Genomic DNA, 25,858 nt, shown 5'->3' with positions numbered 1-25,858 from the left:
CAGGTTTTTATTTAGGAGAGGGAGTAATAGTTAATTCTAAAAGGACAGGAAAAAAAAACAGAATAAAGAAGCTTTTTGATTACATGCATGAGTTGTATTTGCTCAAAGCAAACATAAAAAGTCAGAAAAAAATCAAGACAATTCAGAAAATAAGAAAAAGCCTTCAGAAAAGGAAAAACAGATCACTAGAAAGGATCAAGAATAAGAATAAAATCTTAATAAAAATCTTCTCAACCATGGAAGCTAGAAGACAGTGAAGCAATGTCTTCACAATTATGAGGGAATAATAGTTCCCATCTAGAATTCTATGTCCAGGCAATTTAAGGTAGGCAACAGAATAAAATTATTTTCAGATATTCAAGATCTCAAAAATTTTTCCTCTTCATTCTTTCTCAGGAACTACTAGAAAACATCCTCCACCAAAATAAAAGCAGTAACATGTATTAAAAGACACAGGATCCAAGAAGCAGAGACTCCAAAGAGAAAAGCTATAAAAGGAATCCAAGATAATGCCCCAGAATAACTACTTCACAGCAGGCCTGAGGAGAAACCGTTCCAGGCTGGAGCAGGAGGCCCGAAGCCTCCTGAGTGGATGTCTCCAAGAACAACACAAATGGAACTGACCTATTACCACATGTGGGTGGCCGTTTTGAGAAGGATTTTATGGCTCTGTCAGATAAATTAAAGGTAAGTGCAATGAAAATTAAGCTAATGAAAAAGGGATCCAAATATTAACTTCAGGAAAAAAATTAGTTTATACAAAAGAGATACCATGGTAATAATATTAATTATTATGTCTCCACGTGCCAGGTACTGTTCTAAACATTATACTGGGATTGTACCTTAAAATCCTCATAATGACCCTGTAAGGTAAGCATTATTTTGAGGCCCATTTTGCTGACGAGGAAAGTGAAGTACAGATAGGTTAGATGACTCAAAAGGCATCATATAGCTAATAAATACCACAGCCCAGATTTGAACCAGGCAGTCCAACTCTAAAATCTGTGCTCTACTATAATCATAGCTTGCTACATGTCTCAACTATGAGTGATATTTCTATAGTTGTAATAGGTACACACTGAATACTGATCCTACCTGTAATTATACCCTAACTGTATATTTAGAGAATGAGGGAGGGGGAATATGTTGGCAGTAAGGTGGAGTAGCAATAACATTTCTCAATCCTCCTCTTCTCTGCTAGAAAGTTCATATATACTTATCAAAATCAAGGTGGGGGTGAATCAATCTGTAGTAATTTAAGTGTATTATTTAAAGCACTAGTAAATGAAGAAAAAATATTTTTTTTAATTTAGAAAGGAGAACTGGTTTTGGGGGTGGAGAAAGGAAAAGCAAAGGACTAATCTTTTTCAGTATTACCCTTGAAGTAATACCTGAGTTTTTTAACTTTGCATTTGTATTTTCATTGATTTCAAAAATCATTTTAAACAAAATTCATAAATGTCGTGAAAAGGTAGGGAGGGATGGTATTCAGTAATGAAATGGACATTTGGATGGCAGCGGCAGAAACCAGGACAACCACAGCAGATCAAGGAAAAGCTCTTGCTGGCCTTTCTGTAACTGCCCCGGGCCATACCTTCTGCGCCAAACACCTCTCCACAGTGAGAGCAGAAGAAATGCTCTGGGTGCCAGGTTTGGTTCATTGCCGTCAGCACTTTCTGGAAAAGAAACACACGGAGACACGAGAATGCTGCAGAGCATAAAACATGACGTGGTTCTAAAAGAGTGATCAAAAGCTGCATGAGGACAGGGAGTGGGGGATCTACTTACATCCAGAATGGGCGCAGCACAGTAAGCGCAGCGCGGGGAGAAAAGCTGGTGGTAGTCCTTGGGGCAGTAGGCCAAGCCACTCCGCTCAAAGAAGGGACTGGGGCCAATCTCTTCTTTGCAGTGTGTGCAGATGAAGTGCTCTGGGTGCCACGCTTGCCCTAGGGCGTGGATCACCTGGACGATGAAATAAAGCCTGGTGTGAGCCCCCCAGTCAGATGTTCTACGGCCTGCAGGTTGCACAGCTCTGGAGGGTGCTTTTCACACAGTAATTATTATTGCAAACGACACCCCCACAGTTACACCACACTGAGGCCTAGACCCAGGTTCAACCTATGGGGCCTGCAGTCCATGCTTTATGGATCGTAAAAAAGCACTCAGTTTCCTGACTGTGCCAATAAAGCTGTAAATGTTTGTTACTGCTGTGCTGCCCCAGAGGGTGGGAGAAACTCAACTGAGCACAGTAGTGATGAACAAGGGGTAACTACAGCCCTGGCATGGAAGGGATCCCTGGAGGGGGGCAAGGCCAATGACAGTTTTTATTACTCTAGTCTGACTGTCTCGTGGCACACCCCATGCAGAGTCAGGTATCAAGGCCCTTGTTTGGGGTTTTGGTGAAGGACAATGCAGAGCAGGAGTTCGTGGCTGTGATCTGGAGCTGAAGACAGCTGTAAATTGTAATTGGATCCATTTAAACTGGGAATATTGGAAGAGGGAGCAGTGAGGAAGTTCCTCTCACTAAAGGCAGTATAGAAAAATGATTGAGAGCTCAAACTCAGGAGTCAGACTCTCAAGGATTCAAATCCTACCTCTACCTCATACTAGACCTTGGACATGTCAGTTAGCATGTCCCTGAGCCCTCAGGTTCCTCATCTTTACAAAGAGAACAGTAATAGAGTCTCCTGCAAAGGGCTAATGCATCCATCAAATAAGGAAATTCTTGTAAAGTGCTTAGCTAAGAGCCTGGAGCACAGTAAGGGATCAGGCATTATTAGCTATTAGTAAAATGTCTTAGAATATAAGGAGACAGATCAATCCTTGGTGGGAGAGAGACAGACATATCCACAGACAAATGGCTATAGGACCAATACCCTGGCCCATCCCACCTTTCCAGCAATTGGCTTCCGACAAGAAGCACAATGGCCCTTGGGCACGGTGGCAATGCCAAGGTCCTGCAAATCCTGCTCCAACCCTCCCAGCATCGAGTCCAGGGAAGCCTTGTGATCCTGCTTGACTGGAAAGTGTTTCTTGCTGGAATCTGCCTTCACTGCAACCTAGTACCAAGGAAAGAACCACGAAGAGAATGAGACTCATGTACATTTACCTTCATTGACATCTTCTGTGTGACCCTGTAAGCCCACCTCTGCTTAATGACCCTTTAGACTCCCTCTAGCCTTCCTCCAAGGCCTGTCAAGAATTCCACATCGAAATTCTAATAAAAATGATGTCATCTCCCCTTTCATCTTAAATTCCTCAGGTTGGATGAAATCTAACTTTCCTCCATTTGTGAATCATTCCTGACCATAGGAAATAGAGTGTATGAAGGCAATACCTTTTCTCACTCTTAGGATGACTGCAGGCCAAAGTAATCATGTCTTTTTCTTCATTTAGTCTGCAGTGTTTATTGAGCACATCGTTTGTGCCAATCCCTGCTTCTTGACTCTTGGTATAGAGCAATGAACAAGACCCACTGAGTGTCTCACCTCATGGAGTTTACATTCTCTGGGTAATAGAAAATAAACAGATAACTATATGATGTAACATCAGGTAGAGATAAGATACACGTTACATGTCAGGATAGAAGGGACAGTGAGAAGGAACTGATTTAGATGTGGGTGACCAGAGAAAGCCCTCTAAGGAAGTGATATTTGTGCAGATATTTGAGTCATGTACTTAGAGACCCAGAAATATTGATATTTGGGGGAAAGCATTCCAAAGGGAAGAAGACCCAGGGGAAGGAACCCATCTGATACATTAGAAGAAAAGTAAAACTAGTCAGTGGAGCTGGCGCACAAGGAGTGAGCCTGAGCATGGCAGGTGGGGGAGAGGCAAAGGTCACACAGGCCTCTCTGCTAAACCCCCGCTTCATCCCAAGGGTGAAGGAACCATTGCTGGATTTCAAGCCTGAGAGTGAAAATCTGATTTACAGGATCCCTGTGGTATCAGAGTAAGGAAGTAGAGACAAGCAAGGACAGAATTAGAGGTACTGGTTAGGAGGGAGATTATTGTACCAGTTCAAAGCATAAATAATGAATTGGAGAAGGGTTAGGGGAGAAGGTGGTAAGAAGCTATCAGATTAGAACTGCTGGTGGATTGGATTCATTTAAGCAAACCGCCAAAATCATTATAATAAACCATTCAGAAGAAAAGCCTCAAATTAAAACAAAGGAGCCAGCTTGCCCTTCATCACTTCAGGTCCTGATTCCGTCTCCCTCAGCTCCAACTGGGCCGCTGCTCCCATCCACCTAACACTTCCTAAGCAGAAAACGACAATAGTTCTCCTTGGCCTCCTGCATCAAATTTGCACACATTTGACAGATGGCCAAAGTCTGGCATCCGCTGCCCTCACTTTACCTTCCCAATCTCATCTTTTATTATCCAGTAAAAAGCCCCCATTGTTTAAGGCTGCCAGGCTCCCCACAGCCTCCTGAATGTGATTTGTTACTATCTGCCTTTAGGCCTCTACATATCCTATTTTTACTTCCGAGAATAACCTCATCTTATCTCACTAATCCAAAAATGCTTGTTTCCCTTCAAGAACCTTTTATCATCTGACAGATTTCCTTCCTCCTCTATTATATAATGTTAGCTAGTATTGCAGAGATGAGCTCTCAAAAGGTTGACATCTAATGGGCCTGTAAAGTAAAAATTAAGTAAAAACACATTATATATTTATAAGAATCTATGTCCATATCTACATTTACATTTATGTCTATATCTCTTCACTTATATATTCCAGAATACTTATGGATGGATAGGTAAGAAACAGGAGATACTGACTTCCTCCAGAGGGCAGAGCTCTATGGCTGGGGACAGAGCTGAAAGGGAAAGTTCACTGCAAACTTCGCACTTTAGATTTCTCTACACTGTGAATATATGGCCTATCAAAACTAAACAGGCATTTTTAAATGCAAATAAGCCAAGATGCATGCTAATTTAATTAGAAAGCACAGCACAGTTAAAACTCCTAGTGTAGTTTTTTTTTCTAGTATTAATTTCAGATAGCAAAATGAGGAATGAACCCAGCTTTATGGTAGACATTAAAGAAAATTTGTTTCTGATGTTTATTTATGTGTCCCTCTAATCACCATGCATTATTCACAGTGTGTCAGGAACTGTGCTGGGCATTGGAAGTCCAGAGGCAAGCCACAAAGATTAGGTTCCTGCCCTCCCTGATCACACACATTTTTATATACTGCCTTGAAGTAATTTCACAGTCACTTCATGTGTACATACCGAATCCTCCAACCAAATTGGACTGGTTGGATACTCTACCTTAATTCTAGATCTTTCCCTTAATAAATTCTTAAGCCAGCTTCTCCAGTTTCTATTCCCTGCCAGGCTACCTGAGCTCTCCACTCAGGCTTGGGAGGCCAGAACAAAGAGGCAGATTTTATCTCACTGTGGAGTTTAGGACTCCTCCTCCTTCCTACTTTCAAAGCCACACCTCAGTCTCCCTTTCTGTGCCCCAGCTTGCCCGCAGATCTCTCTCCTACTCAGGTAGGTCTCTTTAAAACTCCTACAACACTCCACCCAGCCTTAGATGCCCAAATCCTCGGGGTTCACTCCAACTAAAAAGACCTCCTCCCTTATCTCTCTGCAACCAAACATTCTTCAGAGTCCAACTAACATCCCATCCCCACCTCTAATAAAATCTCCTTGACCTTTCTAATGTTTGCTGCTCCTATTTTGATAAATCACTTGTCTTTAATTCTGTAAATGTTACAGAGGCTCATGCTTCATTTTACCAAGCACACTCCTGGCTCATGCTATCTTCGGTGTCTAGATAATACATGGTGCAGCATTGACTTCATCCACTGAATTAATTATATTTAGTCGGAGAAAATGAATGACCACTTAGAAGAGTTCCTAAAGGGGGAATGCAGAGCTGAGCTCCACAGAGATAAGCCCAGGGACTGTGCTCACCTTGGTCTGCATTTCACACAGGTCGGCCATGAGCTCATCCAACTGAGCAGCTGCGGAGGTTTTAGGAGGCGGTGGTGATTCCTTTGGCTCCTGGACCTCACTGTGGGAGGAAAACAAAAAAATCTTCTGAACACATCAAAACTCAAATAAATGTTAAGCCACACATAAAATACCAGAAAATGCAGTTTTAACTATTAACCTCTTAGATGGAGGTAAAACTAGAGACACAGAGTATTTTAAAAATAGGTACTAGACGAGTCGCAGAAATGGATGGCAGTGTGAGAAGGACTAAACTTCCTGTGGCTGGCTTTGAGGCTGGAGGAAGGTAGCTTCTAGAACCTGGAAGAGGTTTGAGAAGGTCAGAAGCATGTGTGACCCTGCTGATCCTTTTTAGTTTAAAGGAATTTCTTTGTAATGTAGAATATTTAGACCTTATTAGAGCATTATGAAGAATGAAGCTCCCTTAGGTGGCTCTGTAAAGACTCAATGTTCTCCTGGGATTATAAGGAAGAGTGGAACTGGCTTATGAACGAGGGAACACTCTGTGGTAGCTCAGGGCCACTGGAATATCTGGGAAGAGGACGGCATGAAAGGAGAAAAGAGCTGCCCTTCATAATCTTACTGCTGCAGGCATTGGAGTCATTCAGCTCATCAGCCAATGAGGATTATCACCTTCCACCTGGCCAGCTGCTAGAGCAATCCCACAGAAATGCCTAATTTCTCATTCCTCTATGCTGACATGACACTCCCATTCACCTTCCACTACAGCATTTATACACACTGTCATTATTCTATTTCTTTCTCCACACCGGACTGTGAGCCCTCCAAGTGACCCTCTGACCATACCATAGCCAGTGACACTCTTTGATGTGGTTTATAGGACTGAGCTATACAGACCTCCATGCTCTGAGAATTTTTGTTTTCCATTTTCTTTCAAAATCCCAGCAGTGCCTGTTTCTTTTGAACATTTAGTTAGTGGTGAAATACACAAAATCCATGCCCTCTACAAGTGATGCTGATTGCCCATGACCCTGCAATAAGTCAATATTTTTAATGGTTATACAAGGAAAAATAAAGCAACAGACATCATAAAAGATAAAAATTTAAAAATAAAAAAAAATACTAGACTAGGAATCTCTACATGGTCTCCCTGCCTTTTGCCTCTGATCACCTTCTGGTCATCTCAGAAACTAACTGTTCTCAAATCATTCTCAGTACATGAAGAAAAGTACTGAAAGGCCATTTTCTCCCAACAACCAGGTGCAAAGCAAAGAGATTTAAGACCTTGGCCAAATATGTATTTTTAATTTTAATAGCATTCTCTTTTTAAAAGTATTACATCTTCTCTCAGTTACTGTCAGGTGAAAGACAAATGCTAAATAAGAATGTAGAGCAGGCATCAGCAAATGAAATCCATGGACCAAGCCTGGCTTCATTTACATACTATCTACAGATACTTTCCTACAGAGTTGGATAGTTCAAACATCCATGAAGCCTAGTCCATGAAGCCTAAAATATTTACTATCTGCTATATAAATAGTCTACAGGCCCTTGATAGAATTTAGACAAAATATATGATATTGGTTTCATATCCATATAACTGTGAATCAATTACTGATGAATAAAGTTTTGGACCCAAGGAACAGAATGATGATTCTACTCAAATATTTGCATAATCATTAGTAAAATTAGCCACACATGAGGGCACAAAACAGCTCACTTCTAAGAAGTAAATCATATTCTTAGATTGCTGTGAAGGAAAGTACAATAATTAACCACAAAAAAATTATCCAGTTAAGAAAAAATAAAGCACTCCTAAATAATTCTTGCAATGAAGAAAAAAATTACCTGAATTTTCAAACTATTTATAAATAGCAATGAAAGCATGCACACACACACATACACACACACACCCTTCAGAGTTGAAATCAAAATGTTGTTGAAAGGAAAAAATATAAATGGACCAAAGTTCAATACTGAAAAATAAGAAAGACCAAAAGCAAATAAACAAAACATCCAATGCAAAAAACTAAAAAAACAAAACAACAACAACAAAATGATTAGAAGGAGTAAAGCAAAAATCAATAAAACAAAACAAACACTGTCAGTTTGGGTGGAGCATTGTGTAAGTTTTGAAGTACATAGAAAATCATAGAATTATAATTTTCACAGAAACGATACTAAAACTAGACAATGAGAGAACAGTACGTATGTGGCTGGGGAGAAGCTTTAATAAAAACAGCAGAAATGTGTTTTAAAATATCATGGCTAGGTAGTGTTTATAGCAATCATTCAAACATGGTTCAACAATAGGAACAGGATTAATTAATTAATTCATTGTTTCTAACAAATAGAGGGAAGCTTTAAACATATTGATAGGTGCTGAAAAGCAGTTGAATACAAATTCCATCACCATTCCTGTTGTTGAAGTTAGAGTAAAAGAAGAAAATTTCCAGAACCTGATAAAATACAAGAAATCTAAAAGGAGCCTCAGATTTAATGGTTAAATACTTAACACATTTCTAATGAAGAGGTGAAGACAAGGATCCTACTATCATTGCTGGTCTTCAGTGTGGTTCCAAAATGTATTTCCATATAAATTTAAAAGAAAAGAGATTTATATATTTAAATGACAAAGGCAAAACACTCTCCTATTTTCTTTTTAAACATATGGTATGATCATTTATCTAGAAAATGCAAGACAAATGATTAAACTACTATTAGAATGAATAGACAATGTCAGGATGGTTATTAGATACAGAATAACATGAAATAATTAGTATCTTCCCTATATATCAGTAGCAACCAATTTTAAAAATCCACATGTTCACAATACCAACAAAAAAGTATAAAACATTAAAGAATAAATCTAACAAGGAAAAACCACTGGGAGACATAAAAGATCACATACATGAAGATGTATAATATGATGTCAGTTTCTCCCAATTAAACCATAAATTCAATGTAATTCATGTAAAAATCCTAATAGAATTATTCAAGTTAATTAACAAGCTGGAACACTCAAGACAATTTTGGAAAAAGAAGAAAGAGATGAAGAGGGAACACTTGTCCCAATAGATGTGCCATCGTATAAAGTGACAATAATTAAATCTGAGTGATGTTGGTAAAGAAACAAACAGATCAAAGGAGTGGAATAAAGAACCCAGAAATAGACTCCTGAGCTCTAAGAACTTTGCATATAGTAAATGCGGCATTTCAAATAATCAGAAACAGACTGTTAGACTCAAAATGCATGATGACATATTTTGAACAAATAAATTTAGAGTCCTAACACACCAAACACACAAGAAGTTTTAAGTGAATTAAAGATATAAATATTTTTAAACATAAAATAATGCTAAACAAATAAGGGCACTAGTGTTTATTATTTGGGGTGATGAAGACTTTCCTAGGAAAAGCATAAAACTCTGCAGTGGTCAAAAAGGAAAAATTTATCAATAAAACTAATCTCAAAAGCATTTAAACATAAATCAATATTTAGAACATCAATAACATTCAAATATAAAAGTCTTTAAATCACTAACAGAAAGACAACCCAAGAGAAACCTGACCAAAGGCTTTTTTAAAAAAACAATTTCCAGAAAAAGAAATTTGAATATTTATTACTGTAATGCTCAATCTTTAATATGCAAATTAAACAGTGAGATACCAATTTTTACCCATGAGTCAAAATTTTGTTTAAAGATTGGATAGTGTGGAAAGATTGGATGCAGTGTTGGAAAAAATCAGGATTATACATACACATATATATTTACATACACCATAGGTAGCTATGTAAATATACAAAATCCTTTGCAAGGCAGCATCTATCAATATTTCAATGCATACATGCACCTCTGAATTCAGCAATTTCACTTCCAAGACTCTATCTCACAAAAAAATCGGACATATATAGATATATACACACAAAATATGTATATACACAAGAATATATGAGCAAGATGTTCCTTAAAACATAAAAAGTCAGTTTTTATGAGCAAATTAAAAATACAATAAATGGATATATAGTCAAATAAATTATCGATCATCCATGCATCTGATAAAAAGAATGCATAGATTTATATGAACTAAGGAAGACTTCTAAGCTACACTGATGCCTTTAAAAAGCAAAGCCCACAACAATATGAAAAATATCCTTCCATTTATGTAAACTTATAAGTACATATACAGAAGTACAAATTTGCATACACAAAGGTCTTTAAGGAGATTTATCTAACAGCAATTACCTATGAAGCTAGTAATTAAGTGGTAGGAGGAAAGATTCTAAAGGAGGTGTTCTAACTCTTTACCCTGTATATTTCTGAACTCTTTGGCTTTTAAAATTATTTTTTAGAGCAATGTTAGGTTCACAGCAATAGAGAGCAGAAGGTACTTCTCTGACTTTTTTATATACATCAGTTTATAAATAATTGTATATATTAAGTTATATTTTCAAAATAAATTACCGACATTAGAAAAAGAGCTAATGTACAAGGCCAATAGATAATGAGGTAGGGGTGGCAGATGGACCATCAGAGGTGCAATTCTCATTTTTATCTCAGTTATACACACACACACACACACACACACATACATTCATATAATGATTCTATGAACAACCTTCAGTTAGCTACATTAATATAGGCATGATGTGGTGCCTATTAAAGATTCTTTTCAAATATAAAATGAATATGCTAGGTTTAGAAAATTTAAAAACAGAAATATAAAGAAAAAAATTTAAATCATTTATAATCCTTCTTTGAATAGGTAATTATTACTCTGGACATATTGGCTTGTATCCTTATATTCTTCCATGATTGTGTATAGTTTTAGAAAATTAGAATATTCTTTCATGTTTTAAAGTGAATAAGTTTCCATAGGTTTATGCATATCCTTATCCATCCTTTGTCTCCATAATAGCTAGCATTTATTCAGTGTCTACACTATGCCAGGCCCTCTGTGAAGGGTTTTACATGTCACCTTCAAATCCTCATAAGAACCTTAAGAGCTAGGTATTGTCACCTCTATATGAAAAAGTGGGGCTTAGAGAAGTGAAAGCTTTGCTGTATATAATGTAACTGGTAAGTAACAAGAGTTTGGCCCTGCAGACTGCAAAGCTTATATTCTCTTGTCACCATGCTAAACCCTTCTGAAATGTTTCTTAAGGCCTATACAGTTTCCAAATGTATAATATGCCATAATTTATTAAACTAACAATCTATTCTTAGAGACCAAGATTGTTTCTGATTTTTGCTCTTATAAAAATACTGCTAAATAAATATTTGACTATTTCCATAGAGTAAATTTTGATAAATGAAATCACTAGATCATGTAGGTAATGGACACTGGAGCAATGTTTGTAACCCAACGTCAACCAAAAGAGCTAAAAACCTACCAAAATCACTCTCTCTCTCTCTCTCTCAGACACACACACACACACACACACACACACACACACACACACACACACACACACACACACAAGCCATAAATAAACTATTCTGTCTTCCAATAAATATATTTCCAAAAATGAAAACAGACTTACTAATTATTTTTATGCATTTATCAGCCAGGAAAAAAAAAATAGAAGGAAAATGGGTGTCTCCTTCTCTTGAGAGAAAAGAGACTGTCTTTTGGGTGCATGTCCCACTACTGACCTACTTATGTTATTTAACAACAAGGAAAAAAATGTCAGAGCAAAGTAGACATCTAACCCTCTTAAAACAATTCATCTTTTGGGTACAACATGACCTCCTGCCAGACATAAGTTTTTTCGTTGTTTTTTTTAAATCTAGGAACAAACATGGTCTGGTATGCAAGTGATTGATTCCATCCATGGAAGAATCATTTCCAAGAAAATGTAGAGGAGCTCTTTCACTCAGCTCTTTTCAGTTATAATCCCTTAGCACCTGCTGCCATAGGTGGGTGTCTTGGAGGTACAAAAGGCAGTGGGACTGTGAGCACGTTCTCCTGCCCTGAGGCCCAGTGGAGAATAAATGTGGCTTTTTATATGGGTCCGACAATGCTAAAAACCTGCCCATCTCACAGCTGAGGCATACCTGTGTGTATCCAAAAAATTATCACTGGTTTTTAACAAGACTCCCAGTGCAGTGTAGAAAGAGAGACATATCATTGTTGTGATACCCTAGAAGTAACTGAACAATATAATATTCTAAATAAGAAATGAGAGACCTTGAAGAGTTGGTAATTACATCACTACAGATGTTCCTGAAAAAGAGGATTCTCAAATCAGAGCTCCTTTGATTTGTCTCTTGACCTCTTAATGATGGTAAAAGTGCTTTTTATGCCATCAGCAACAATTTACTTCACTACTCAGAGATTTTAATAATACAAATTTAAGAGATGTGTTTAAAGAATATAGACTTCTCACATGAAGGACTTCATTGTCCTGGATTTTCCCCTATTCATTCCTCTGCAGTATTTTCACGAGTTTTTTTCTCTCTGTTCTTACCAAATTATTTTTGTTCATGTAAAAGATACATTTCTAAAGTATCACCCATATTACTTTTAATATATAACCACACTAGAAATATTATTTCATCACCATATGCACAACTAATATTAAATATACTTTCAAGGTTGAAAGCAATATTCATGTTAGCCAGCCAGAGGAAATGGTGGAAACAGAATGCAGGAATCTAGTTTCTGAGTCTCATGCACCATCTGTACACGTGAGCCTTCTTGGCTCTGACTTAAACTAGCCTCGGGGATTTGTATTGGTCTATTATGTATTTACTAGGTCACCTGGATTTCTTATCACTCTTGCACACAGATCTACACAGCTAGGATCATTCACTAATGGAAAGTATATCAGCTGACGTCCACTCAGGAAAATACACTGAGAAGGAATTTAATCCAGAAATTTGATTACACAGGTGAAGGGAGAGCTAAGAAGCAAACAGAAGACATTGGGGGAACCCAGAGATTACCCATAGCAGGAAGGCATTAGGCCAAAAGGACAAAGAAACCAGGCAAAGTTACCAAAGCCCAGGGGCCAAGGTCAAGAGGCATAAGCTGGAGCCACAGTAGACCTATCTTGCTGCAGCTGAAGTTGTAAGTACAGCTGCTGACAGACACTGTGGTGGGACAGAGAATGGAGGACAGAATGCTCTAAGTTTCCCTGCCATTCATCCTCCACAGTGCCTGCACTGTGGCCCCCAGTGGTTGAAGCCAATGAAAGCCAACTGATCCTTCAGCCTGGAAAACCCAGCCTACAGAGGTCAGCTGCCCAGGAATACAGAACAGAGAAAGAGGGAGAGATGAGTCTGATGGGAATTGGATCAAAAACTTATGCTAAGGGGAAGGGGTGATAATAAGTTTGTATTTTGGCATGCCATCAATTGATCACAATGCCAGATGTACAGGAAAACAGCTATTGATTGGGCTGGTTTTCATGTTATATGTTCCTGCATTCATTAGTATTTCTATTAAAGTCTTGGTTTCCTAGATTTAAAAAACCAAATAATTACTGAGAGTCTGTGATGTGCCAGGCACTGTTTTGTTGTTGTTTTGCTTTGTTTTGATTTTTTTAAAGGAGGTGGACAGGGAAGTCCAGGGGCCATGTCCATGAGGCAGTTTCCTGGAACTGGAATAAACTGGCAATTGTATGAATAAATTGTCCTTACTCCCTTCAATGTAGAAAGCATCTTAAGTGAGAAGTTACAAAAAGACTTCATGATAGCACAAGTGCCTCCCTTATTTTGGCATTGAATGTATGCCCTATTGGCTGCAATTCTGAAACCAAAGTATGGCATAGTATTTTTTACCAGACCTGAGCCTTTACTATACACATTTTACACCCTTTAATCTGTTTCCCAGAAAGCTGTCTGATGACATGGCAAGCCAAAACTTCAAAGAGAACAAGGAAAGTGGCCTTTCTATTTTTTCAGACTATCGATTCTGCCTTGACTAGTTAGAAATGATTTAGTAAATGTATCTGTTCCAATAATAACTTTTGCTACAAGGAAATCCCTCCCTCCTGCTAAACAGGGGAAGGAGCAAGTACGGGAAAAGCATATATTTGCTAGTCCACTGTGAAGACCCAGTCTTTGCCCAACCCTGATTCTAGCTCTGATTTTGCTGGCTTCTTGCTGAAATGTCTTTAGGTTTTCTCTTTTGTGAACTGAAGCATGATACCTGGAATAGCCAGGCCAAAAGATCTGTTGTGACTTGGACATTTTACTTTTTCAGGTGTTGAAGGAAATGGCAGAGCCCACCAGCCTGACAACCCATCTAGAAGCCAGGCACCTTGAGAAATTACCAGGTCACCTTGGCACAATTCCCCCTCTGCTCAAAGGCCATGGGGAGACGAGGGTAGTAGCAGGAGTTCTACTAACAAACACTCGCAAAGCAAATTATTTTCCAAACTCAGAATAATAACAATTATCTAATAACTTTAGTTTTCAAAATATTTAATAAAAAAATACCTGTTGACATTGGGCTTCTGGATGTTGGCTGTATACACGAGCTGCATCTAAGACATAAATGACGGAGAAGAGCAAAGAATGAATTTCTGCTAGGAGAATGTTGGCACTTGTCTACACCCAGACTCAGAGGACATTTCAGCTTCTAAAGGGGACTGATAACTAGCATATCTCTGAGAGCACCTTTCACTAAGCAGAGGAATACCAGCTATCCTACAGAGAAAGGCCAAATTCCAAGCAGAGTAGCTGGCATGTGACAAATAACAGCCTCCTGGCCTGCCCTACAAACACTGAAATAGAGAAGTCGATCGTCCTCAGATAGGAACCATAAAACTAACAAAATGAGTCAGAGCAAAGCCCCTTTAACTAGACAGGATGGTGTCTATGGGAAACTACAACACAATTAAATTTAACATACTGAAAAGAAGAATATGGAGCTCTCAAGGCAGTTGGCCAGCAAGGCATTTATTTATTCAAGCAAACATTTATTGAGTGCCTATGATGTGCCAGGGCTGGGATATGGCAGTCAAAAACCAAAACTAAACAAACAAAAATTGTCTACCCTGGACCTTGCATTATGGTAGTGAGGAAGAGATAATAAACAAGTTAATGTGTAAAAAAAGTAAATTAATATGTAAAGCTAATGGGGGGGTGGGAGAGAGGAAATGCGAGAGATGGCAATTGTCAATATATATTGGTAAGGCAAGGAGGATTCACTGAAAAGGGACACTTGAGCAGAGACTGAGGCGAGGTGAGAGAAGCAAGCAGACATCAGGGGTAACATGGCCCAGGGAGAGGGCACCCTGGTGCATCTGCGGAACGGAAAGGAAGTCAGTGTGGCCTGAGCAGAGTGAACCAGTGAGACAGGAGCAAAGAGTAAGAGGGGCCAAATCAAGCAAGTAGGGTGACCATATAATTTACTGTTCAAACTAGGATATTTTTGAGAGCAAGAGAGGGTACTAAAAATAATTAATATTATATAATTTTTAAAAACATATTTTTTAATTGATCAAAAATTTGGTTTTTTTATATCAGTGGACCTACAAGACAATCTATTGAAAACTTAGTTTCAAAATATGATTTTTAGGATATTTTTAAATGACACATAGCTATGAACACAAAAGCAAGAAAAAATTTAAAAACCTTATATACTGATTCTTTGAGCATTTTAATAAACAAGTAAATTACTACTCTTGGTATAGATTCAAATATCTTAACTGGTTACTTAGCCATTGTTATCTCTAACACAGGATGTGGACCTTTTTCTGAAGAACATCTTTTTTTTTTCAATATATTATTTTCATATTTTTTATAAAACTGCAAACTTCTGTAAAGCTGCATTTTACGGTTTAAATATTTAAAATCATTGACAATTTTAATTAATGCTTCTCTGTAGTCCATACTATTTTTAATTAAGAAAATACTCCCTCTTTAGATGCTGCTGAATCTGTTAAGTTCAGAGAAATTTCTGCTAAATGGAGGTTATTATCAATTCTATTTTTTATAGTAAAAATGTTTAATTAAGATAAATATAAAATACAAATGAAATATAAATTTAATAAAAATATAAAATATTTAATTTAATATAAATAGTTCAGCCCCAATATTTTCACAGGTGCTATATTTCTGCCTCCATTTCAAAACATCTTTCTTCAATAATAGTTTTACAAGGCAGAGCTCTTAAGGTGTCTCAATTTGTGATTCTTTTTAACATTTCAATAATGTAGATACAGCAAAATCTTAGGCCTTCACAATTTCATCCCATCCTGGTGAATATAAATTTATCCACTTAAAATTAGAAGCTCCATCAAAGTCAAGATGTTTCCAAAGCACAATTTTCAAATTAGGTAATTAAACCTTTTCAGCCCCCATCTTTGGATTTGTTCAATTCTTCCCCATCTTTTGTAGAGAGAAATTAGAGCTTCTTCATTTTTGCAAGCTTTGTTTTACATAACTGCAGCTTGCTAAAAGCTTCAAAAGTTGAATTTTCATGCTACATTCATTGAATAATTTGATTAAATATTTCCAACTGTTTTTGCACATAATGCAATCCATTTAAGTTGCTTTACAAAGTGGTTTTTCAAAGGCTCAAGCATTTCCAAAAATCCAACTGGTGACAGGCAATACCACAGAGAGAAAATACATGTAGCCATGCTGAAATGTTTATGTATTTAACATCGACTTGTTGAAAAAGTTTTGTAGATGAGTTTTATGTGTGTGTGTGTATGTGTGTGTATTCTGATTGCATAAATATACAACATTTGTAAATTTTTACATTGCAGTTTTTATTTTGACTGGGAGAACCTGCAGCTTGTTTGGGTGCAGTCCTGAGTTTTGTGCACGTCACAGTCAATTCCAAGTACCTTTCTGTTCTATACGATTTTAAGTTTGTAAGGAAATACTGTTTACCACAATTCTGTGCTCCACCAAAATCTGTACTCCTATTACCACCAAAAAAAAAAAAACCCCTTTATCGTCAATGTTGAATTCTTCAACTAAATTTACTGTAAGAGTAACAGTGTCAGATGTTTCATTTTTAACAAAATATATTTCCAAACGCTTTATTTTGATCCTCTGAATCGGACTAAACCATCTTGGAATTAACAGGTTTTTCTAATTGAGGCCAATATAAAACTGACATTATTTGATGGTTTGCAAAGGGAATCAACTCATGAATCATCACCAGTTCACTTTACTTTCAAGCACAGGAAAACTTGAAACTGAAAAAGAGCACAATTAATTTAGGAGAGTCATCTGCTCCCAATGGAAAGGTGTGCTTCACAGTGACGTGTAAACATGCCTCCCTCCCGCAGCTGCCTATGGTGAACTGTCATCTTCAGGCATATTGTTCTTATATTAAGTATTAACTTTGAAAGCAGAGGCTGGCACTCCTTCACCATATCTGTGACTTCTGGTTTTCAAGGGAACAGTGATATCTCTACTTGCCACCATGGAGGACAGGAAACATTTGACAAATATTTTGTGCAAATTACATTAACTTGTTTGTCATTAACTTGCTTGAGAAAATTAAACATGTAGTTTGGGTTTTGGTTTGTTTTGAGCCAAGTGCTGCTGAAAGTGTTTATTGAAAAACTAAAATGTGTTGCCAAATCATAAAACAAATAATTGTGGCTTTACACATACAATTCATGTGTGGATAAAATGAGAGTTCCTGTGGCCAGGATTCTCACCTGGCTCTGGTTAACTAGCTCACTGCACACCTGTGGGCAATACCTGGCTGTTGACTCTATATAAAGAGCTCTGCCCAGTCCCCAGTGCGATACGGTGGCACAGCTGCAAGGCTGTGGGAGAGCAGAGCAGAGGCTGGAGTGGTGGCAGTGCTGAGGACAGAGGCCTAGAGGCTGGCTGTGTGGACAGAGGGTTCCAGAGGACAGCTGTGATGGGACTTTAGTGACTGACCTGCCACCTGGAAATAAAGTTGGGTATAACCCTTTCACCCCAAGAATGTTCTGTCAGTTTCTTTGGCGCACTGAATCCATAGTGAACTTGCCTGGGGCTGAAACCCATTGGCAAGACATCATGGCAAGCTGCTTTAACAATATTTAGATAACACTACACTGTATGGCAAGAATGCTTAGCCTCTATTTCTCAAACACAATTTGCATGGCTTTTTAAGCCACAATTTCCCATATTTTTTTCTGACCCTGTGTGGTGAAGTTGGGGTTCCTATGGCCAGGATCCTCACTGAACTTAAACCACCTGATGATGTAACTGGCCCGTTGCTAGGCTATACCGCCTCCACACCTTTAGGCAATAAGCTATTATTGCGCTATATAGAGAGCTCGGCCCAGTGCGCTGGGCGGAGGCAGAGGTGCTAGTGCTTGCCCTACTGCCAGGAAAACAAGCCCGGTAATAAACCCTTTCACCCCAAATAACGTTTTGCTGTCAACTTCTTTGGTCACATTGAATCCACAGCGAACTTGCCCAGGGCTGAAACCCATTGGCAAGCGACCCTGTGAAGGCTCCATGCATCTTATAGGCCACCACATGGACCGTAGGAGGACATGAATGGTGGAATACCAGGCAGCCAGCAGGGAAAAAAGCCCCACAAATTTTCCTTCCACCACCTCAGACCAGAGGAGTCGCTTAAGCTCTTAGCTTTATCAACCAGTACCCTGCATTTAATCCTTGTAAGGGTATACTGCCAGTTAGGTTTTGTCTGAATAGGATCAGGAAAAGAGAGAGGAGTTATCATTAGTCATTATTTTAGATTCAGCCAAAAGCAAGTTAGAACTCTGTTCAGTGCATGTGTGTTTCACATGCAGGCACTTGAGACCATGGAGGAAGCTGGAAGAGCCAAGTGGAGGTCTGCTCACCTGTCTGGTTTACTTTAATATAAAAACCAGTAAGAAAACTATACAAAATAGAAAATCTGGGGCAGAAGATAAAGCCAATGATAGGATGTCAAGAAAACAGGCGTGAACCCAGCGCTCTTCCAAATGAACCAAGACAAATGGTCACTTCTCTAAGGTCAGCGTAAAGACTGTGGCTTTTACTACAAATGAGGTGGGAATTCATTATGGGGTTCTGAGGAGACGAATGATGTGATCTGATGTAAGTTTTACCTGGCTGCTATTTTGAGAATAAATTGCAGGGGTGGGGGCAAGAGTAGCAGACCAGTTGGGAGCGTTTGGCTACGATCTAGCAGGGAGGACAAATGTACATCCTTAAAATTGTATGGATAGAGCTGGAGGGAAGAACAGTTAAAGGGAGAACCTAACCATGAGCTCAGACACAAGGTCTGTGCTACTGGCTAGTTCATATGGTGCACAAGGGTGAATTAAAAAGTCATAGTTCAAAATCATCACATCTGAAGAGCAGCTACTTAATTCCTCTGACATGAGTTCCATCAAGTAAACTTCTCATTATAAAGTAGATTCATACAGACTTAGTCATAGGAAAGGAATGCATAGATCAGCAAATGCTAGCATCTGTCCTATGTGATGGTTTTAATTTTAAATAGAAATTAATAAAGAGGATTTCTGGGGTTTTTTATACATTATCTTTTACGAGTTTAGTTCGTTTGTACTAGGTCCCTGGAATGTCATTATCTCTGTGTATACTAATAATTGAATTTCTTAAAATATTCAATGGAAAATAAGACCTAGAAAGTGATGACCCAAAGAAGTCACCCCGAAAAGACTTGCTGAAGCTGCCACATGGCCTTACCCAGATGATTTATGGCCTTATTGAGAGCCATTCAGTCAAAATGCAGCTCTGATGCCCAGACAGTAATATGAGAATATCCTAAGTGAACTAAGGAATACACTGCTACCCTGTCCTCATCAGAAAAAATTTAATTCTCAAAGGCTTATTCTTCTATGATAATTTTCTCAATTCTATTCCTCTTTCCAAAAACAACCATTATTTTAAAGTATTATTGAGGGATTTTTTTTCTCTTTCTCAGATATATGATTCCACTTTCACGTCACTTTATGTGAGATCTGATTGATTTTCAGAAATGCACTCAAACATCTATATTCAAGGCACAGCAATAAGCGAAAAGTTACCGGCAAGGGACTTGTGTCATCTTGAAGAGAAAGGCCCTTCGAAGTATCAGCAAGGCCACTCTCCTTCCTGGCATGTTGATCCAGGGGAAGAGGAGCTGAGCTGGAGTGTTCATCACTGTCCTGGAGGGTGGAGTGTTCCAGTTCCTCCAACAAGGCATCTAGATCATAAGACACAGAGAATCATCATATAGAATACTTAAGTCTTCTGGAAAAATTTTCCCCTTATATATCTCCACTGTGCCTCCCTTCATCTCCCTCTTTTCTTGAGTTGGGGCTATTTTCAAACATCTTCCCTTAATCCTTATTTCAAGAATGTAGTCTATTCTACCAGGAGATATTTAATGTCTCCACATACTGTGGCCTGTTTCTTACTTCCCATGGTTGACTTCAAATTCATAGTCTAACTCTGTAATTTTTCTTATATTGCAGGTTATTAATGGTTATTATTCATTCAGGGTGGATTGCCCATAAAGATCCCCAATTAGAAAAAAGTAAATCCTACATATTTTTCTACCAGAAAAATACAAGCAATTATGTCACAGTTTTGAAAATATACAAGGACAGAAACACTGATTCTTTTTTTCTTTCGATTGTTAAAACCTTAAAAAAATTTTTTTTAATTAAAATATTATTGATATACACTCTTATGAAGGTTTCATATGAAACACAATGTGGTTACCACATTCATCCATACTATCTTGTCTCCCCCATACCCCATTGCAGTCATTGTCCATCAGTGTAGTAAGATGCCACAGAGTCACTACTTGCCTTCTCTGTGCTACACCATCTTTCTCATGATCCCCCCCACACCATGTGTACTAATCATAATACCCCTCAATCCCCTTCCCCCTCCCTCCCCGCCTGCCCTCCCCCACCTCCCCCCTTTGGTAACTGCTAATCCCTTCTTGGAGTTTGTGAGTCTGCTGCTGTTTTGCAGAAACACTGATTCTTAACCCTGATGATCACACAGCACATAACAAAATTCTCAAAACAAAGTATAAGTATTCTGCCTTTTAGGGTGTGGCAAGAAAACAGATAATGCAAAAGCAAGTAAGATGTTGCAATCCAAAAACTTGAGATTTGTTTTTCTCCTGATTTTCTTGAGGAAAACCAACAGACTTTACAAGTGTTACACTATTACCTTTCCATTATAGTGAAATTCATAATAGTCAAAATTGACACATGACTCTGCGCTGTGCACCGGAGTTTATATATTTTGTTTAGTTATCCTAATACTTTGAGGCAGGTGATATTATTGTTCTGATTTTGTAAATCAAGGAAAGAGACAAATAGTTACTTAAGATCACTGTGAGTGAGTACAGAACTTGGCTGTCTGATCCTGAGCTATCTGATCCCAGCTCCTACACTAACTTCAAGTCAGTAATTCCAGCCCCCATTCTCCCATGGATTCTCTGGGTCATCTTGGCATAATGTGTTCTTCTCTGAAGACATTTCTTCATCTACATAATGAAGCAATTGTATTACAACAGTTTTTTTCTAACTGTGGGTAGTTGAGACCCATAAGTGAATCTCAGGTGGATTTCTTACCATAGGTGGTAGTTCCCCAAAATTTTCAAAACACTACGTTATATTATTTCCAAAGGTCTGCCTCGCTCTGCAGTCCTAAGATGAGGAAAATGAACTTTACAGGTTGTTAAAAAAAAAAAAAGATTTTTCATTTATTTCAGATGTTTTATTTCAGGGTATTTCTTAATGGTGTAAGAAAAGATCTAATCCTTTCTTACAAATGAAATCTACAGCTCTTTCTCAATCATCCATCTCACAAAAATATTGCATTGTATGCACCATTTTAGCGATAAATAAACTAAGCTTACCCTTCAACAAATAAATTGTAATGGAAAAGAAGAGATGGAGGAGGAACCAACAGATTAGAAGAGACAAAAAACAAAATGAATTTCAATGTATGAACCTTAAATAGATAAAAAGACACAATCAGAAATACTGACTGGGTATTCAATAATATTAAGAAGTACTATTAATTTATTTTGGGTATGATAAGGACATTTGATAATATTAAGTAATCTCTGTTTATATTTTAGGTGTGGTAATGGTATTTCATGATATTAAGGAATTACTACTAAGTAATTATTACTATTGAGGATTTTGTGATTGATAATGGTATTAAGATTAATTGTATATGTATGTATTTATTTTAGAGATTAAAGCTGAAATATTTACAGATGAAATAATATCCAGTATCACTTTAAAATAATCCAGGAGTGAAAGGAATGGGTGAGTACCTAAATAAAACAAGATTGGCCAATGGTTGACAATTGTTTAAATTGGTTGATGGGTACATCGGATTTAATTACAGTCTTTACTTTGTATATATTTTTATTTTATATAATAAAATGTTTTTAAAAAGAAAAGAGAAAGCTAGGATAGACAGAGAAAGTAAAATTTTTTTCTCATAACGTTTCTAGTCAAATTTGAGTCACAAATTCACATTCTGCATTGCTGTATTAAGATATAGCCCATTTCTTTTCTATTTTCTAAGCTTTGCTCCAACCAGAAGTTATGGATCCTCTTGGATTGAAAACAAAAAGGCATTTACACTAAAATTAGGGGAGGGGGAAGACCAGCTGAAAGAGAAAACTGTATCACTAGAAGCAGAAGGGTACCCTTAAAAGTACCAGATAACCAAAATTACTGAAACTCTTCCTGCCAGGTCATGAGTTAACAGGCCTTTCTCTTCCTGTTTCCTATGGGCACACATATCACCAACACCCCAAGATTATCTTGCCTTTTGCCAGATTCAGTGATTTGAAGATGACTAATTTCAGTATGACAAACCCAAGATTACTGGTTGGGGAAGAGGCGTGACATTAGACTGAAAACTCTGTAGTTTTTATCACACTTCATCTGTGGAAATCAAGTATCAATATTAACATGAAAGGAGTAAAGTTAGGTCTATTGGGGGTCTCCTGGATTATAATGATTTCATTCAGAGCCAGAGTCTGCTCCTGGTTCCACTTTACCCAGCATCGTTGTATAATGAATATTTAGGTAAAAATGTTCAGGGTACAATCTTGGAGGGAGTACTGCAGAGAGGAAATGTTAGCCGCCTGTGCTGACCTGTCCTTCACGCTATGTCTTTGCAATAGGAAAGAAAGACCCACACTAAGTCTTACAGGTGGTTACTGAGCTAATGATAATTTGAAGAATCAGTTGAGGATTAGCCACCTGGATAATACACGTGAATGTTACCTTCCAGGCTGCTTGGAACATTCTGTATTTCTAGGCCAGACTACCATTCATCCTGTTCCAAGAAATGCAAAAGTGTGCAGATATGTTATTTAAATTTTATAATGATCTGGGTTATTCTATTGGCTGGAACACCTGAGCCAACACACCTCCAAAATAGGAGGACACCTTGTAGCTTAATCTGCTTTGGTGTCAGGTGCTCCTGAGAGTGATGTGGAACAGGTTACTTTGTTTTCCTTAGTTTTCTCATTTAAAAAACAAAAGTGGATAATATCTATTTCAGAGGTTTGCTTCAAACACTAAAATGATTAACATGTAAAAATGTCTAGTTTTAGCATAAGTCACTGAGTAAGTATTAGTTCTCTTTTGAATCACATGCATGAAACCATTAGGTATCCCCAAACTAAAAAGAAGAGCTGGACTCTAGTGAACTCAGATGGAAATGTGAATTTCCCCAACCCTTACACAGGGCAAGAGTTTGGATTCTTCCCCAAATCCGAAGTACATTCCACCCCAATTATCAAAATAGACTTCACCTCCAAAACAGTTCAATATTTATTAAACATCACTTTTTCTGCTTCATTAACATCTCTTTCGTCCTGTAATTTGCCTTCCTTCCTTCCTTTACTCCTCCAGCTCTCAAATCAAATGCCAAACAGTTAAGAAAAACAGATATGCAAGATGTGTTTTTTGCACTTTTGACATACTCCAAACATTCAAAACCCAGGACAAGAGGAATTAGTACAAATGGAAATTGGATAAAGATTAATGACTGTTAACAAAGATGGCTGCAACAAAAGTCGGCAAAATATGAATGAGCCCCAAGAATGACAAACCTTACACTACTCTAAAGGTTTGAAATCATGGATCTCTCTGACCAATGCAGCAAATAGTTTCACTGCTGGCCTTGATTGCTTTGGAGTGGAAAGAAGTACCATATTTGCAACACAGTAACCTGTTCCTTCATAGTTCCTCTGAATAAAAGCTCAACAACAAAATCACTGTTGTTATACTGATCAGTCTTCTTGATTCAATGCTAAACCATGGGACAAATGAAACCACCCTGGTCTTTCTCCAACTTTTGCAGATCCCTCATTCTTGTACTTCCACTCCACTTCTCCTCCTCATGACTCCATTTCTTGCTCCCCCCTTACCTTCATTTTCTCCCCATATCACATCTCTGTAGTTGCTGTGTGACCACCCTATGATCTCCAATAGCCCTCAAGAGACAAAATGCTCATAATAAAATGACAGTTGCAGTCACAATTTGAAAAGTATTTGTGAAGAGTTTACTCTGTGGGTAGCATCAAACTCTGCCCATTTTGCCACTGAAAACTGAACCCATAGTTCCCTAAAACAATCATAGTTCCTCAAGCTTCACTCTCGGTTTGGCTGAGATCAGGAGAGAAGTGAAAATAAAATCTTCCAGCATTACCCTCCATCTGGCTAGAAGTACACCCCACCACCATACATGGAGATGACAGCCAAGTCTTCATTCCCTCAGAATTTCTCCTCCAAGAATCTCCTCACTCACCCAACTCTTCCATTGTCACACACCCAAGATGCTCTGGCCCCACAGGTTGTAAGGAACAGCTTTGGCATGTGCTGAGGATGAGGACCGCAAAAGAACTAAATGAGACAGTGTGAAGCAGCCTCTATAGTCCTCTTTGGTTCCTGTATTTGCTTAGCACTTCCTCTCTTTTGCTTTGGTGAGGTTTTTTTTTTCTTTTTTATAGGTCAGAATTTTAAAAATGGGGCTGACATTGAAAGGCAGATGGTAGGATTTGAGTTCTGGCAGTGCATTGGCCAGAGTGAAAAAGACACAAAATCAATTTTGAAAAATTTGAGCACCTACCAAGTGCCAGAATTGATCTGCATTCATGGGAATGTCAGATTTGGACTTGTATCTTTTTCCCAATATGGGTATCCTGCTGTGACTCTGCACCAGGAAAACTGCTTTTTTTTTTCTGTGAAGCTGAGGGACCATAGAAGCATAGTTTCCTTCATAAATTTCCATCAGAGATAACCAGCACCCAATTCATTTTGCTGTCTTTTTCTTAATTATCCAGGAATTATGCTTATCTGCTTTCCTGAATAGATTTTAAATCCATGAAATGCAGAGCAGAGACATACTCACATTTGGATTTCCACGACCTGCTTTATTTCAGTGGTCTAAAAGGCAAACTAAGGGGTCATGAAGAATGAAACTGGTAGACTTAAGACACCAGGAGCTAAGCTGCAGACATCTCAATTAAGCTTAATTCCTGCCTAGTTACAAGTATCCTTACAGCAGTCTCTGAAAAATGAGGCTGAGGTTAGTTACCGCTATTTTATTCACCTTGATGAAACAGAACATTTAACAAAAGGCCTGCTGGGAGAAGGCAGCATGTAAAGAACTATAATCATAGCCTTGTGAAATATCCCCATTTTTACCAGCAGTGAAATTAATTCAGGGAATAGTAACAATTAGTAAAGATAATCTAGGTAAAGATAACAATTAGTAGGTAGGGGGGCTACCTACTATAGTCCAGATTTAACTTAAAATCTGTGATCTTTCCTCTACAGTACAGCACAGTGGTCTTTTTTTACACTGCATGCAAAACACACATGCAACTCTTGTGGCTTTTTAGTTTCATCTGAAGGAATCATTCATTCTCCATTCCCCTGAGGACTCTTAAGTTTTTTTGTTGTTTTGTTTTGTTTTTTTAATGAAGATTCTCACTCTGC

At 38.0% G+C, this 25,858-nt stretch overlaps 1 protein-coding gene across 5 annotated transcripts in view; it reads right to left on the bottom strand.

Annotated features, from left to right (window-relative positions):
* LPXN (leupaxin) overlaps positions 1-25,858 on the bottom strand; it is a 39,324-nt gene that overhangs the window by 10,292 nt on the left and 3,174 nt on the right. For 2 of the 5 annotated variants that reach the window (XM_057507054.1, XM_036880435.2), the window contains exons 2-6: positions 19,907-20,064; positions 5,932-6,031; positions 2,892-3,059; positions 1,789-1,962; positions 1,595-1,676 (exon numbers count right to left, since the gene is read on the bottom strand). In XM_057507054.1, the coding sequence (XP_057363037.1) occupies positions 1,595-1,676; positions 1,789-1,962; positions 2,892-3,059; positions 5,932-6,031; positions 19,907-20,064 (682 nt within the window). Of the gene's footprint in view, positions 1-1,594; positions 1,677-1,788; positions 1,963-2,891; positions 3,060-5,931; positions 6,032-14,378; positions 14,426-19,906; positions 20,067-24,665; positions 25,418-25,858 lie in introns of those variants that run through there. The other 3 variants (XM_036880429.2, XM_036880431.2, XM_057507055.1) reach the window with 3 other exon arrangements.

Source organism: Manis pentadactyla, chromosome 9 (assembly GCF_030020395.1).
Source record: "Manis pentadactyla isolate mManPen7 chromosome 9, mManPen7.hap1, whole genome shotgun sequence".
In the NCBI taxonomy this organism is placed as follows: domain Eukaryota; kingdom Metazoa; phylum Chordata; class Mammalia; order Pholidota; family Manidae; genus Manis; species Manis pentadactyla.
This window is presented reverse-complemented; position numbering and strand designations above follow the sequence as displayed.